General features: G+C 39.6%; 1 protein-coding gene across 2 annotated transcripts in view; it reads left to right on the forward strand.

Moving 5' to 3' along the window:
• Positions 1–8606, forward strand: part of ZFP91 (ZFP91 zinc finger protein, atypical E3 ubiquitin ligase) — a 36604-nt gene extending 27998 nt beyond the window's left edge. For both annotated transcript variants that reach the window (XM_075217272.1, XM_075217273.1), the window contains exons 9-12: positions 5163–5241; positions 5428–5542; positions 5628–5727; positions 5828–8606. In XM_075217272.1, coding sequence (XP_075073373.1) covers positions 5163–5241; positions 5428–5542; positions 5628–5727; positions 5828–6233 — 700 coding nt within the window. In that variant the 3' untranslated portion in view covers positions 6234–8606. The remainder of the gene's footprint in view (positions 1–5162; positions 5242–5427; positions 5543–5627; positions 5728–5827) is intronic.
• Positions 8607–13885: the final 5279 nt, after the last annotated feature.

Here is a 13885-nt window from a genome sequence, read left to right on the forward strand (position 1 = left end):
CCTAACAGAGCAAGCTAGGTAAGTCTATAGGGATCCTTGGAAGAGGGTGAAGTCCACATCGGGAAGGTGGTGTTATAAATACTTTTTTCTGAAATATGGTTGTGATGTTGGCAATCTCTCATTTTACGGACATGCTACAAACTGTTAAAAGTAATTGTGCTGGAGTTTTACTGGCTGTTTGTGTTGCCAGGCAACGTGCATGGGAAAATCGTATACAATTTCATGCATCTTCTCCTGTTTTTCTACTACGTTTCTGCTGCAGTGCCGACAACGAAGCAATATTCCTATAAATGTGAATGTATTGAATTTGTTTTGTGCAACACAACAAAATTTGCAGTATGCTGCAACTTTGTCAGACCATCACAGGATAATGTGACTGAAAGTTGTATGTGTAGTAGGTGCCATGATATACAGATGATAGGATTTGTCACCCAGCAAACATCTGTAGTGTAGTTTTTGTTTTATAATGACATATTATCACTTAAAGAACAATGCATTTTTCAGAGTTTTCTTTAAAACATATTCTATAATTGGCCAATTTTGGGCACTAGTACACAGTAGTTTACAGATATTTATTGATTTGCTGACAATGCTGACCGTGTTCTGCGGGCTGTAGAAAATATGCTTTTGGGTCTTTATGTACAATCCTAGACTATAAATAAAGTACTACAAAAGCATTAATGAAGTAGAGGCACATATAGGGAGAAGGAGAGGTGATTTGGTTCTCTTCTTCCTCAGGACTGTCCATGATAGAATAGTCTCCTGCGACAGTTCTGGATAGTGCTAGGAAATAGTCCATAAAGTACTGACTATAGGCAGGTCCTGCGCACACTGTCTGAGTTCATGTTCCGGGGCATCCCAACAGTGCAGAGACATAGTACCAAAAGAGGTGCTTATATGTTTATGTAGTGTACCCAGGATGCTGGTGTTTTATTCTGACATCTGAGTCAAGTTGTGCTGAGTTCTCTTACCTGCTTTGCTTTCTGCATACCTTATGTCTTCTAAGACTGAAATCTCTGGATTGAGTAGCCTGTTTATGGTTACTGGAATACAGTGTTTGTAGCATATTGGATCTGCTGCATCAAGCAGTACAATTATGAAAAGCCAAACTTTGTTTTGTACACCATACACTTCAGAATACAGGAAAAGAAAACAGGTGCCCTCGTGTAATAATCACTAGAATTTTGCAAAGCGTTGCCTATATTGAAAACGCTATGCAAATTAATTCTAAATACAGGGTGTTTCAAAAAGATGGACCCAATTTCAAAGCAATATATTTCACAATGGCAACATGTTACAATTACACAAGTTACAAACCGTTTAAAGAGTTATCAAATTTTACTAACCATTTTATAAATCCTCTATGTGCAAGTTTTCGGCTGGCATGGCGAGTGGACTACAGAGAAAAACGTGAGAAAAATTCAAGAATTTTCTGTGAAGTGCATGGTCACCATGTGCTCTTCCCCTTACATATACAGCCTATTTGCTCAGAGTCGGAACCAACGATGAATTCTTTTTGCCATTGGCGGCTCGATGGCAAAATACCGTTGAAATGCACAATGCACTGCAAGTACAGATTCAGTTTTTCTGAACTGCAGAACGCAAAATTCCTTTTGTTGCCTGGTCGCCATCTTGTGAACCACTGAGGCTAGTGGCTGTTGGCGCGCTTGGAGGGGCATTGAGCGGTAATCATTTGAAACTCTATTCTCCACTCTTTAAAGTGGTAAAGAGTTTTCATTCATGGGCGATTCGTGGTTGCAGAGATATAGCAATTTCAAATCGGGTCCATCTTTTTGAAACACTCTGTACTATAACTAGAACTTTACCTTTTGATAGTATAAAAACAGGCTAACTTCATGTTTGTAATTTCAATATGCAATATCTCGATTTCTTGTGTAGGAGGACTTATACCACTATGTTTCTTTGAACATTTATGTCACAAATGCCCAGGCTGTCTCAGATACAACAATCTGAAACAGTTGGCCGTGATTGGAGTTACCTGGGTTACTTACCAATGAATGCAACTTTTCTGCCACCACAGAAGATTTACTATGGAGTCCTTACGTTCACCAAAACCACTTATTAATGTTTCACACTTAAATCGCATATACATGTAGCACCCACTTGGCTTCGGAAATTCACAAAGAATATAGGAGAATATGCTATATTAAATGTATTTAATCCGAAAAATGTTTCCAAGTCTTCAGTACAAAACAGTTCATAACAAGGCATACAAAATAAGTTGTACAAATAAATTCACTAACTTACTAATAATCTAAGACTTGGTGTGAGGAGTACACTTTGAAAAGGATGGCACACTTCAACCTCAATACTTGGGTCTCCTCAGAGAAATGAACATTATCAGGTCAGGAAACAGATTTAACTTCTTACACTGCCCTCACCCCCACCTTTGTAACTTGGCTCTTTCAATGTTGGGGCAGCTTGATTCCAAGAATGACACAGGGCTTTCCAAGCGAGTTATTTATCCCTGAGATATATGTCTGCCATCTGAGGGCATGATTCTCACCTCTGCTCTGCTTGACTGGCCGGACTATTTACACAACTCTAGAGCATCTCTGGAGAGGTTATCTGTCTAATCTGGTTACTTTCAAAAGACACTTGACATAGGTCACTGGTGTCAGTCAACAAAGCACACTTTACATTACAAGGCTATCATCATCATCATCATCATCATTTATTTATATAGCGCCAACATATTCCGTAGCGCTTTACAATTGGGGACAAACGTAATAAACTAATAAACAAACTGGGTAAAACAGACAAAGAGGTGAGAAGGCCCTGCTCGCAAGCTTACAATCTATGGGACAATGGGAGATTGACACATGAGGTTAAGTATACATTTTGCATCTTGGCCCAGCCAGACTGCAAAGGTAGGGTGACTCATAAGCTAAATGATCCCGTCACACAACAATGTTGGTCCGGGGGTAGTTGTCTTGTGTGAAATTGTGTAACAGGCTAAAGGTAGTGAGGTTAAGATGGTGGTTGAGGAATATTATAAGCTTGTCTGAATAGGTAGGTTTTCAGAGAACGCTTGAAAGTTTGTAGAACAGAGGAGAGTCTTATTGTGCGAGGGAGAGAGTTCCATAGAGTGGGTGCAGCCCGAAAAAAGTCCTGTAACCGGGAATGGGAGGATGTAATGAGGGTGGATGAGAGACGCAGATCTTTTGCAGAACGGAGTTGCCGAGTTGGGAGATATTTTGAGACAAGAGAGGAGATGTATGTTGGTGCAGCTTTGTTGATGGCCTTGTAGGTTAGTAAAAGTATTTTATATTGGATTCGGTAGAAGACAGGCAGCCAGTGTAGAGACATACAGAGTGATTCAACAGAGGAATAGCTATTTGCAAGGAAAATCAGTCTTGCCGAAGCATGCAAAATAGATTTTAGGGGTTTGAGTCTGTTTTTGGGAAGACCAGTAAGGAGGGAATTGCAATAGTCAATGCGGGAGATGATTAGTGCATGAATTAAGGTTTTAGCAGTGTCTTGTGTGAGATATGTGCGGATTCTGGAAATGTTCTTTAGATGTATGTAACATGATTTAGATATAGAGTCAATGTGGGGAACAAAGGATAGGCGTGAATCAAGGATTACACCTAGGCAGCGAGCTTGTGGGGTGGGATTTATGGTCATGTTATCAACAGAGATAGAAATGTCAGGTATGCTCTTGTTGGCGGGTGGGAATATTATTAACTCTGTTTTAGAAAGATTAAGTTTGAGTTGACGAGAGGACATCCAAGATGAAATGGCAGAAAGACAGTCAGTTACACGGGACAACACAGATGTCGAGATATCAGGAGAGGATAGATAGATTTGGGTATCATCCGCATAGAGATGATACTGAAAGCCAAAGGAACTTATTAGATTTCCAAGAGAAGCGGTATAGATAGAGAACAGCAGAGGACCTAGCACCGAGCCTTGTGGTACTCCAACTGATAGGGGAAGCGGAGCAGATGTGGCTCCAGAGAAATTAACAGTGAAAGAGCGATTAGAGAGGTAAGATGAGAACCAGGATAGAACTGTGTCTTGAAGACCTAGGGATTGCAGCGTTTGTATGAGAAGAGAGTGGTCAACGGTGTCAAATGCAGCCGAGAGATCAAGGAGAATTAGGAGAGAGTAATGGCGTTCAGTCTTAGCAGTGATCAGATCATTAACAACCTTGGTCAGCGCAGTCTCTGTGGAGTGTTGAGAACGAAAGCCAGACTGAAGAGGATCCAACAGGTTGTTTGCGGAAAGAAAGCGTGTGAGGCGAGTGTAGGCAAGTCTCTCTAGAAGCTTGGAGGGGCAAGGGAGCTGAGAGATGGGACGGTAATTTGAGAGAGAGTTTGGGTCGGAGTTTTGTTTTTTTAGAATAGGAGTAATCACTGCATGCTTGTATAGTGATGGAAAGATGCCAGTAGAGAGTGAGAGATTACAGATTTGAGTTAGAGGTGAAATGAGCACAGAAGACAGGGATCTACCAATTTGCGAGGGAATAGGATCAAGAGGACAGGAGGTAGAGTAGGAAGATAAGAAGAGCGTAGAAATTTCCTCTTCATTTGTGGGGTCAAATGAAGAAAGGGTGTCAGAGGGTAGTGGGAAGGAAATGAGCTGATGGCTACATGCAATATATACATTGTTACTATTCCCCTGAATATTCATCTATGACAAATAGTGAATAGTGATTAGAATACATGATTTCCACAATTTATAAAGCTATAAAGTGAAAATATTCTATAGTTTTCACGTGCAAATCTATGCAATGTTTGTCATATAGAAGGTTACATGACTTTCAGGTAAACTGCTGTGTGGCACATTTTGGTTTTTGTAGTGTTTTGTTTTAAAGTGAGTTAATGAACAATATAAAAGAGTGGGATATGTTATTTCCAGCTTGTGCTTGATTAAACTTCAAAAATGAACTTGTTACTTGCTGTAATATGATGTTATGAAGGGGCAGATCTTAGTGCCAAATAAACTATTCACTTGTATGTAATGCAAGCTGATGCTTTTTGTGTGTCTTATTTCTCGGTTTGTTCCTAGTTGTAAAGCATTGCTGAGTTTGCTAACATTGTATAAATAAATGTTTAATAATAATGTAGTATTTCAAAGTCTGGATTTTCCAATTATAAATTCAAACCTATTAATGACTGATTTGTGCCTCTTATCAGGAAGAAGCCCCCTCTTCAGTATGTGCGTTGTGAAATGGAGGGATGTGGTACAGTACTGGCACACCCCAGATACCTACAGGTGAGTGCAGACCAAAGGGAGGGAGAGCAGTGTTTAATAGCTACCCCTTTCTTCTTTTTTGGGTGCACATTGCAGTGAATGAGATGCAGCTACTATTATCCTGTTTATGCATAAATTGGAGCCCAATATGCTCAATTTTTTCATACGAAATTTTACAATAACAGTGAATTTTGCTCCCTCTTTTAGCATCATATTAAATATCAGCACCTTTTAAAGAAGAAATATGTATGTCCACATCCCTCCTGTGGGAGACTTTTCCGTCTGCAGAAGCAGCTGATGCGTCATGCAAAGCACCATACAGGTAAATATAAGAACTCTCTTATGCACAGGGAGTATCCCCAGCAATGTGCATCTATACCTACCTGTGACAATGCTTCCATTATTAGACCAGCGGGATTATATCTGTGAATACTGTGCCAGAGCATTTAAGAGCTCCCACAATCTGGCTGTACATCGCATGATCCACACCGGAGAGAAACCCTTACAGTGAGTATCTGCGATCTCCCTTCTCTCACACTGTTTATCATGAATGCCTTTTTTGAGTCTATTCACTTCACCTTTGGTCTTTCCTTTTTTCCATTTGTAGATGTGAGTTCTGTGGTTTCACCTGCAGACAGAAAGCCTCCCTGAACTGGCACATGAAAAAACACGATGCTGACTCTTTCTACCAGTTCTCCTGTGGCATCTGCGGGAAGAAGTTTGAGAAGAAGGACAGTGTTGTGGCTCACAAGGCCAAGAGCCACCCTGAGATTCTTATAGCTGAAGCCTTGGCGGCCAATTCTGGCTCTCTCATCACCACCAACTCTGAACTGCTGGTGACAGAGTCCCCTGCTTCCACAGCCTCGGTTATTCAAGATGAGCCTGCACCTCCCCCAACCTTCTACTCCAGCGCTGGCTCCAAGATATTAGTTGCTTGCCCAGCCCAGCCAGCAGAAGGACTTGGTGCTACAACAGAGGTTCTTATTGAGGATTCGGACTCTGCAGGAACCTAGAGCGGGAGGATATTCTCCCCCTGCACAGCACCTAGACTGTTTCCTTGCCCCCCCCAGCTGGCTGGCTGCCTCGTCCCTCCAGTGCTTTCTCTCTGTCCTTGTAGAATCTGCATACACTAATGCTGGGCTCAAAGTTTTGCTCCTGGTGTTTTCAGTCAATTTCTTTTGATCTTATGTTTTCGGTTTGTTATTATTACTAGTTCCCTATTTCTGCCTCCCTCCATTTCTTTGCTCTATTCTAGCCTCTTATGATTTTTATTTGATTTTATTTCCCTTCCTCCTTTCACGTTCTGCCTCCCCTTCCTCTCTCAGGTGCTGTGCTCTGCACTCTCACTGTATATAATATGTTTAAAGAATAAAAATGAGCTGTTCTGTCTCACATGGAGCCCTCTCCCCCAAGCAAAGCTGCTAGTGTTACTTAGAGCGCTGCTTGCGGTCTCTTTGTACTCTGTGACCTATCCCCCCTCCTTTTTTTTTTTTTTTTTTTTTTTAATCCCCTCCCCTTAATTTTAATTTTTCTCCCTAATATGAGTGAAATTTGCTGCACTTTAGAGTGATTCAAAGAGGGTAGTTTGTCTAAAACTGTTCTTTTTGGCCTATTCCATTCTCTAGCTCTCCCCATCTGCTTGCTTGCTTGCTTGCTCTCATTCATGAATGCCCATTATGGTTCACTGGTATTGTCACTCTGCACACCCCATCCTGTGTTGTAGCATTGCTGCCCTTATACAAACGAATACTCTGCTACAGTGCACAACTGGCATTTTTTGTAGTATTCATGCGTCTTATTATACACAAATTATTTTGTCCTAATTCAAGCCCCCTGTAGCACCATAGCTGTTAGCCACTCACACCTCTTTCCAGACTTTGTCTACATCTTGTTTTTGCACGGTTAGTCACCAGAGGTTTTTTTTTTTTTTTTTAAAACAACCATTTTTCTGCACTTTAAAACCAACTTCCATTCAACTCTTTACCCGTTTACACCTTGCACTCTTCCTGTTCACTTTTTAAATCTGCAAAAAAAAAATCGATATGATTTACTATTTAGATATATTACTTGCTGGAAGTTAGTGGTATGTGTCTCTGATTTTCTGTTGTGAGATGTATGTGTCCTGGATGTGAGTGTCATCTGATAATTGCACATTTGGAAATTGGTGAGAGTTAGTAATAATTTAGGCATGCGTAAATCAAGGCATATGAGGTTTAAAAATAATACAAATGAATAACAACTCGCCTACCATGTGAATAATTGCCAGACATAGAGAGCTAACTTAAAAATCTACATTTAATTCAAAAAAACTAAAATTGTTTTGGTTGTTTCCTTTTTCGAAAGGTTTACCACTTCTCTGACTACTTGAAAAAAAAAAAAAATAAGCTGGCTTCTGGAGCTTGTCTGATTGGCCCTTGAATGCCATATTTTGTATTCTGTATGTATCAAGTACAATAAAAAGAAAAAAACAACTATAGTTTGATCAAATATTTAAGCTCTTATGGCAAAATACCCACACACTGACAGAAGTCCAGACATTTCACCTTTTATGTGCAAATACTTTTTCTTTATCAGTCATTGTAGGCTCTGAATAGATCCTTGCACTGTCCTACAGCTGTTCTGATGGAAAGGAAAGTCTAATATGCATAGGAAAATACTTCTCATTATCATACTCTTATCACAAGTATCTGTCTGCTGATGGCTTTAAGTTCTTGACTTTTTTTGCATATGTATTTGTGACCATTACTAGTTGCACTTTTCAGTAAGGCAACCAGTATTTAAGGTTTATTGGCTCTTCAAAAGGCATTTTCAACCCATATTATTATTATTTTCAATATGTCATGGGTAGGGCAATTATTAAATAAAAAAGTAACAAATAATTTACTATTATTTGTTACCCTCCTCTCCTGCTTTTCAGCTGCTAAGTGCCTTGATCTGCCTCTTATGGCTGCTGTGCTAGAGTGCAGAGAATCATGTGGGAAGCTTGCTTTGTGTTTGGGGAGGATGTTTGTTCTGACTGCTATAAAAGAGAAAATTCATCTCCAAATCCAAAACAACCATCCTTCTTTGTTTTTAGACTGCTACTATTTAATTGTGTGTAGCATTTTCAAGCTGGTGACAGTAAAACTAGCATCACTTCACTATAAGAGGCAGATGAAATAAATGACAGCTGAAAAACTGATCAAGACGGCCAGAAAGTATTTTTTTTTTTTCTTTAAATACCTGCCACACCCGTGACATTAAAAAAAATAGAATGTTTAGTTGGAGAACCCTTTTGATATGCTGTTTGTGTATATAGTTACGCAGATTACTTTTTTTTTTTATGTATGTGAAATGACTTCAGGTCATTGCTTGTAACATCCTGTCAAATAAAAAAGATAATAGGATGGACAGAGCAATTGGAGAATTACTGACCTCAGTATGCAACACATGAAGTATAAGCCGTTTAAAAAAATGTCATCAAACATTATATCCAGCAACTATAAAAGATTCAATATGCAGTGAGACAGTGAGTGGCCAATATAGAAAATTGCTGCTCATTTGTCTGTGCTGTGAGGCTTTCCAAGGAGATCACTTCAACATAAGGTAACTGCCCTACTCTGTAGCAAGTTCATATTTTGGTGTGACAGAAAACTTCCTAGCAGGTAATGATATATATGTATACTGACTGTATGTGCACCATTATGCCTGTCTGGTTTTTATTTCAATGGCCTAAAGCAGGCCTGTCCAACCTGCGGCCCTCCAGGTGTTGTGAAACTACAAGCCCCAGCATGATTTGCCAGTAGACAAGCTGTTGATAGCTGGAAGGGCATGCTTGGACTTGTAGTTTCACAACATCTGGAGGGCCGCAGTTTGGTAAGGCCTGGCCTAAAGCTTCTCAAACCTTTGTTCAGGTCTCACTAGCAGTACATGTACAGAAGCATGTCTCCCCGATCACTTTGTTATTTGCTGGAACTCTGATATGCTGCAGAAAATGGTTGCTTCAATTGTACATGGGCAATATCTGCACTTTAATCAGAGGTGCGACTGTGTCACTGATGGGCACACTTGATGTAACCAAAATGTTGTGCATTTTAATCAGAAGTTCTATTGTTTCATTGATCAGTTTAATTAAAATAGAGCTTCACTTTCTTGGGGTCACACCAGCAGGCAAATGTTGCTCCAGGATGTAGTTGAATATCTTGGTGATAGATTAGTTGGTTTATTCACAATGGTTTGCTCATAATGAAAAAGCATGATTGCCATAGGACTGGAAAAATAATCTGTTCTGTAGAGGCTGAGAAACTGTTGGGTATTAATATTTTTACAGGCTGGTGCTTAATAATAGCTTGTCACTTCTACAATGTTAAGGAGTCAATGCTAGATCAATCAATCTCTTCATTAGAGAAGGAAAGCATGTATTAATGCGATGGTCAATTTTAAGAAAAATGTATTTAAAGGCAATTGTCCATTTGCCAATTGCATGCTGAACCTGCTAAGAAGATTTTTGCTATGTGAAACTTGGGACTCTTGGGAAGTATGACAATGGGCAACAAAAGGGAGCAGGGAGCATAGGTTTTTTTTTTTTTGTAAACTTCTAGAGCTACTTTCCTATGGATAGTGCACTATGGGAGGTATTCAATTGACAGCGGGATCGCCGAAAATCCCGTGCTCAAAGAATATTACCGTTAATATGGTAATTACTCGCTGGATTTCAGCTCGCAGCTCCCTGAGCTGCGAGCTGAAATCCAGCGAGTAAATTACCGTATTAACGGTATTTATGCGCAGGATTACCGTATTAAAGGTAATATTCTTTGAGCGTGGGATTTTCGGCGATCCCGCCATCAATTGAATACCCCCCTATGAGTGTTATCAGCTATTTCCCAGTATGGGAATACAGAATATGTGTAAATTACATGATGTTTGACACATTCATAAGTGCATAATTTTTTTCCCTTTATTAAACAATACTATTGTAACCACTAACAAATTTAGAGTAACCAGTTTACATGGATTTATTAGTACAGCTTCTGAGGGGAGGGCAGGGGTCTACTGTGCTTGTTGCCAGGGATTTTTCAGGTGATTTCACATGCCATGGAATGATGTACCCTGCACTGTACCCTTCTTCAGTAGTTGGTTGCTCCCAGGACTTGCACAAGTTAGAGGTGTTTATTGTCAAGGGATACAAAGTCCCAAACCTTAAGACCCACATGGATAAAACTGGCTCCAATGTCAGAGACAGAAGGCAAGTTCAATGTCAGGTCAGGTTCAGTCATGCGGATGCAACACCAAATAAGTATCCCAAATGGGTAGTCAAAAGTAACGGTAAGGGCAAGCAAATAACCTTCAAAGCAGGAGTCAGGCTGTTTTAAAACAAAGGAGAACTAGAAATAACAGCAGATGTTGGTCATCAGCCTTGTTTTTGAGCTACACATGGTGTTCAATATTAGAATAATTGCTCAATGGTGCTAATAATACGGCAAGATATGACCAGCTTTATTGGTGAATAAACAAAACCCCTTTAAACCATGAAACTTCACATGCTGTTGTACTGTATGTCTTAACATAATTCAGTAGATATAAAAATTGCAGAGGAATGTTTGACACCAAAGTACTCTTCAGTTTGAAAGGAACCTCACATAATTATTCTGTTGTTTAACAAGTGGGTGGAGCTGGAATGTGAAGAAAAACTGTACACTGTTGATAAAAGCACAAAATAAAACTAGGAAGTATAAGCAGGTAAGAATATTTGTGGATAATACTTGTAACTTAAATAAGCAATGTTTTAGTAGGACAGACCCCACCTTTCTTAACTTGAGGAAGGTTGCATATCTGCCAACATTCCCTACTGTAAAATCAGGACAAAATAGACCATATGCCAGATTTGCTCAAGCCCCCTTTTCCAGGACACCCACTTGTTTGGAACTTTTTGCTGGTATGGGATTACTCCCTCTAAAAGGCCATAGTATTGAAAGAATCTGTAATATGATCAATGACCCTGCAGAACACAGGTTGATCACAGTGGAAGATGATGAGAGTTCTTGTGGCAACACATTTTATGAGCCATGTGAAACCTGTGTCTGTTTTAAAGCTGAGCTCATCTATTCAGCCATTAAAAAAAAGTTAATCACCAGCCATTTACAATTAAACTTATAAATAAGAGCTTTACAATAGCATTATTGGGTTCTACGTGCCCACAGACTGTGATCTTTTCATCGTGAGTGAACCGCTCTTTGACTGGTAATGGGTTTATACACTAGCCTTAATATAGTCCATTTAAGTCTGTTATCTAAAGATGACATCAGCTGCAGAATTCTTACATGAACTGTCCTGAGGTTTTCATCATCAACATTTATTTATATTGTAAAGCGCTACGGAATCTGCTGGCGATATATAAATAAATGTTGATGATGACATCAGCTGCAGATTTCTTACATAAACTATCCTGAGTTTGTGGTTTTTTTTCTCCACAAAAGGCAGAGAGAGTACAATTGAAACAATTCATATATTTGTTATAAGCCCTAGATTTATTCCACTGTGTCATGAACACGCTCCCAGCTTCCGTGACTCTTGGGCGATTTGCTGTAGGAGGTCACACGATTCCAGCCCGCAGTCTCTTTACCTATCACACAGGTTAAAGACCTACTGAATCGCCCCAAAGAGCGCTTACAACTCACACACTTCAGGTTTGCCACCACCTATTGAATATAGGCAATAGGACCCCAGTATACTGTCCCACACTGGCAGACAAGGCTTCTAGCTGCTTACAGACTAGCAAGACCCACACCAGCAAGCAAAGGTTTAACTTCACACCTCCAGACTGTTAGACAAATGTAAATGCCAGCACACACAGCTTGTTAATCAAATGTATCAACAAATCACACAGTGGCATTCAAAGGGTTAAGTTGGCTGAGCTATTTTCTTGTTAACAGGCTAATGGATTCGCTAGAGTATCAAGGACGCAACATATTAAATTATAGATTTAATATACAAAAGTACAGGGCATACAGATATAAAAAATAATGAATAAACAATTATTAGATTGACATAACAAGCAAAATAGTTTAAAATAAAAGGGGTTACCATCAGAGTGTCACTTCTGTGAATTGCATACTCTGCCATGGGAAATTGGCAAGGAAGATGGACAACTTATCAATGTGAATTGATTTCCTAAAGTCTGACCATTTGCTATACTTGGGGGTAAATGTATAAAGCTGAGAGTTTTCCGTCAGGATTGAAAAGTGGAAATGTTGCCTATAGCAACCAATCAGATTCTAGCTATCATTTTGTAGAATGTATTGAATAAATGATAGCTAGAATCTGATTGGTTTTTCAAACCGCTGGAAAAATCTCAGCTTGATATATTTACCCCCTGGTCTCAGCCTTTTAAAGACACTTCCACACCTTTCTACCCCCAGGGGGTTGTGGCCTGTGACACTTTTTTCAATCACCATTTGCATGTTGCCTGATTTACTAACCAATTCTACTATATGATCTAACTTTTCTGTAGAGCGTCACATCAATCCAATTTTATCATTAATAAATCCCCTATGACTCTGTCCATCTTTTGATACAAAACATGATGACATTTTGACAATGTGACATACCTTTTCCAAAGATATGTGATTTTAGCTGTTCCCGGATACCACCCGTACCTGTCATTCACAACCCTGGTGTGATTTCTGCTCCACAGTATGGAGATGCACCCGGATTTCACAAAATATGAACTATGAAGGCATTTTCCTTGGAAGCTCATATTTCTATATACCTGTATAGGCCTTCAAAATGCTGCCTTGGGCTGCAAAGGATGTCCAGCAAGAGCCCTTTGAAGCTGCCATAGGTGACACTCCTATCTTCTCACACTGGAATGTGCAAAAGCCCTCCAAAACATTTACATCAGACTTTCTGTTCTCACATTTTACACTGTAGTAGCTAAACCTATTAATGGATTCATTTGATATAACATATTTTCACTGCAGTTATGATTTATCCCTTATAAATAACTAAGTTCTCTATGTTCACGACACAATGCATATGTTTGTTTGCCACTTGGAATTCTTTTTTAACACCACTCAAATGTGCAAAACTGCACGGAGATATTTGCTTTTATTGTACATCTTGCACCAGCCAGGTAAAGCTAGTTACTGATTGGTTGCTATGGTTTTAGACAGTGCATATTTGCACCTATCGGCAATCTTAATAATTAACCCTAATGGTGAACTGTGATCAGGTGCAGACCTTGCACAGTATAAGCAGTGGTTATGGCAGTTTTAGGGACAAGCGGAGAGACAACCAGCATTATGATGCGCAGCTTACACCCTGTGCAAAGATAAAGCACTGAGCAACACTGTCATATCTGCTAGGCTAACTCTGCCTATGACTAAAGCTGGGTACACACTACAGAATTTTCCGACCAAAGTGTTATCTACAACGATTGTACCAACGACTGGGGGGAGAGTTCTGATCAGCATGCCGGTTCATGCGTACACACTATACATGTTTTAAAGGATTTACCCTCAGATCTGTGCCCTTAAACTGTCATAACCGTCGGCTGAAAAGATTGGAATAAGATTTATATAGTTATGCTGAACAATCAAACGAAACGACAATCGTTCGTTTAAGTACACACACTAATTGGCCCAAATGGCCATTTATCGCTCCATTAACGCAATAGTTGTCTGAAAAA

Source organism: Mixophyes fleayi, chromosome 6 (assembly GCF_038048845.1).
Source record: "Mixophyes fleayi isolate aMixFle1 chromosome 6, aMixFle1.hap1, whole genome shotgun sequence".
NCBI lineage: Eukaryota > Metazoa > Chordata > Amphibia > Anura > Limnodynastidae > Mixophyes > Mixophyes fleayi.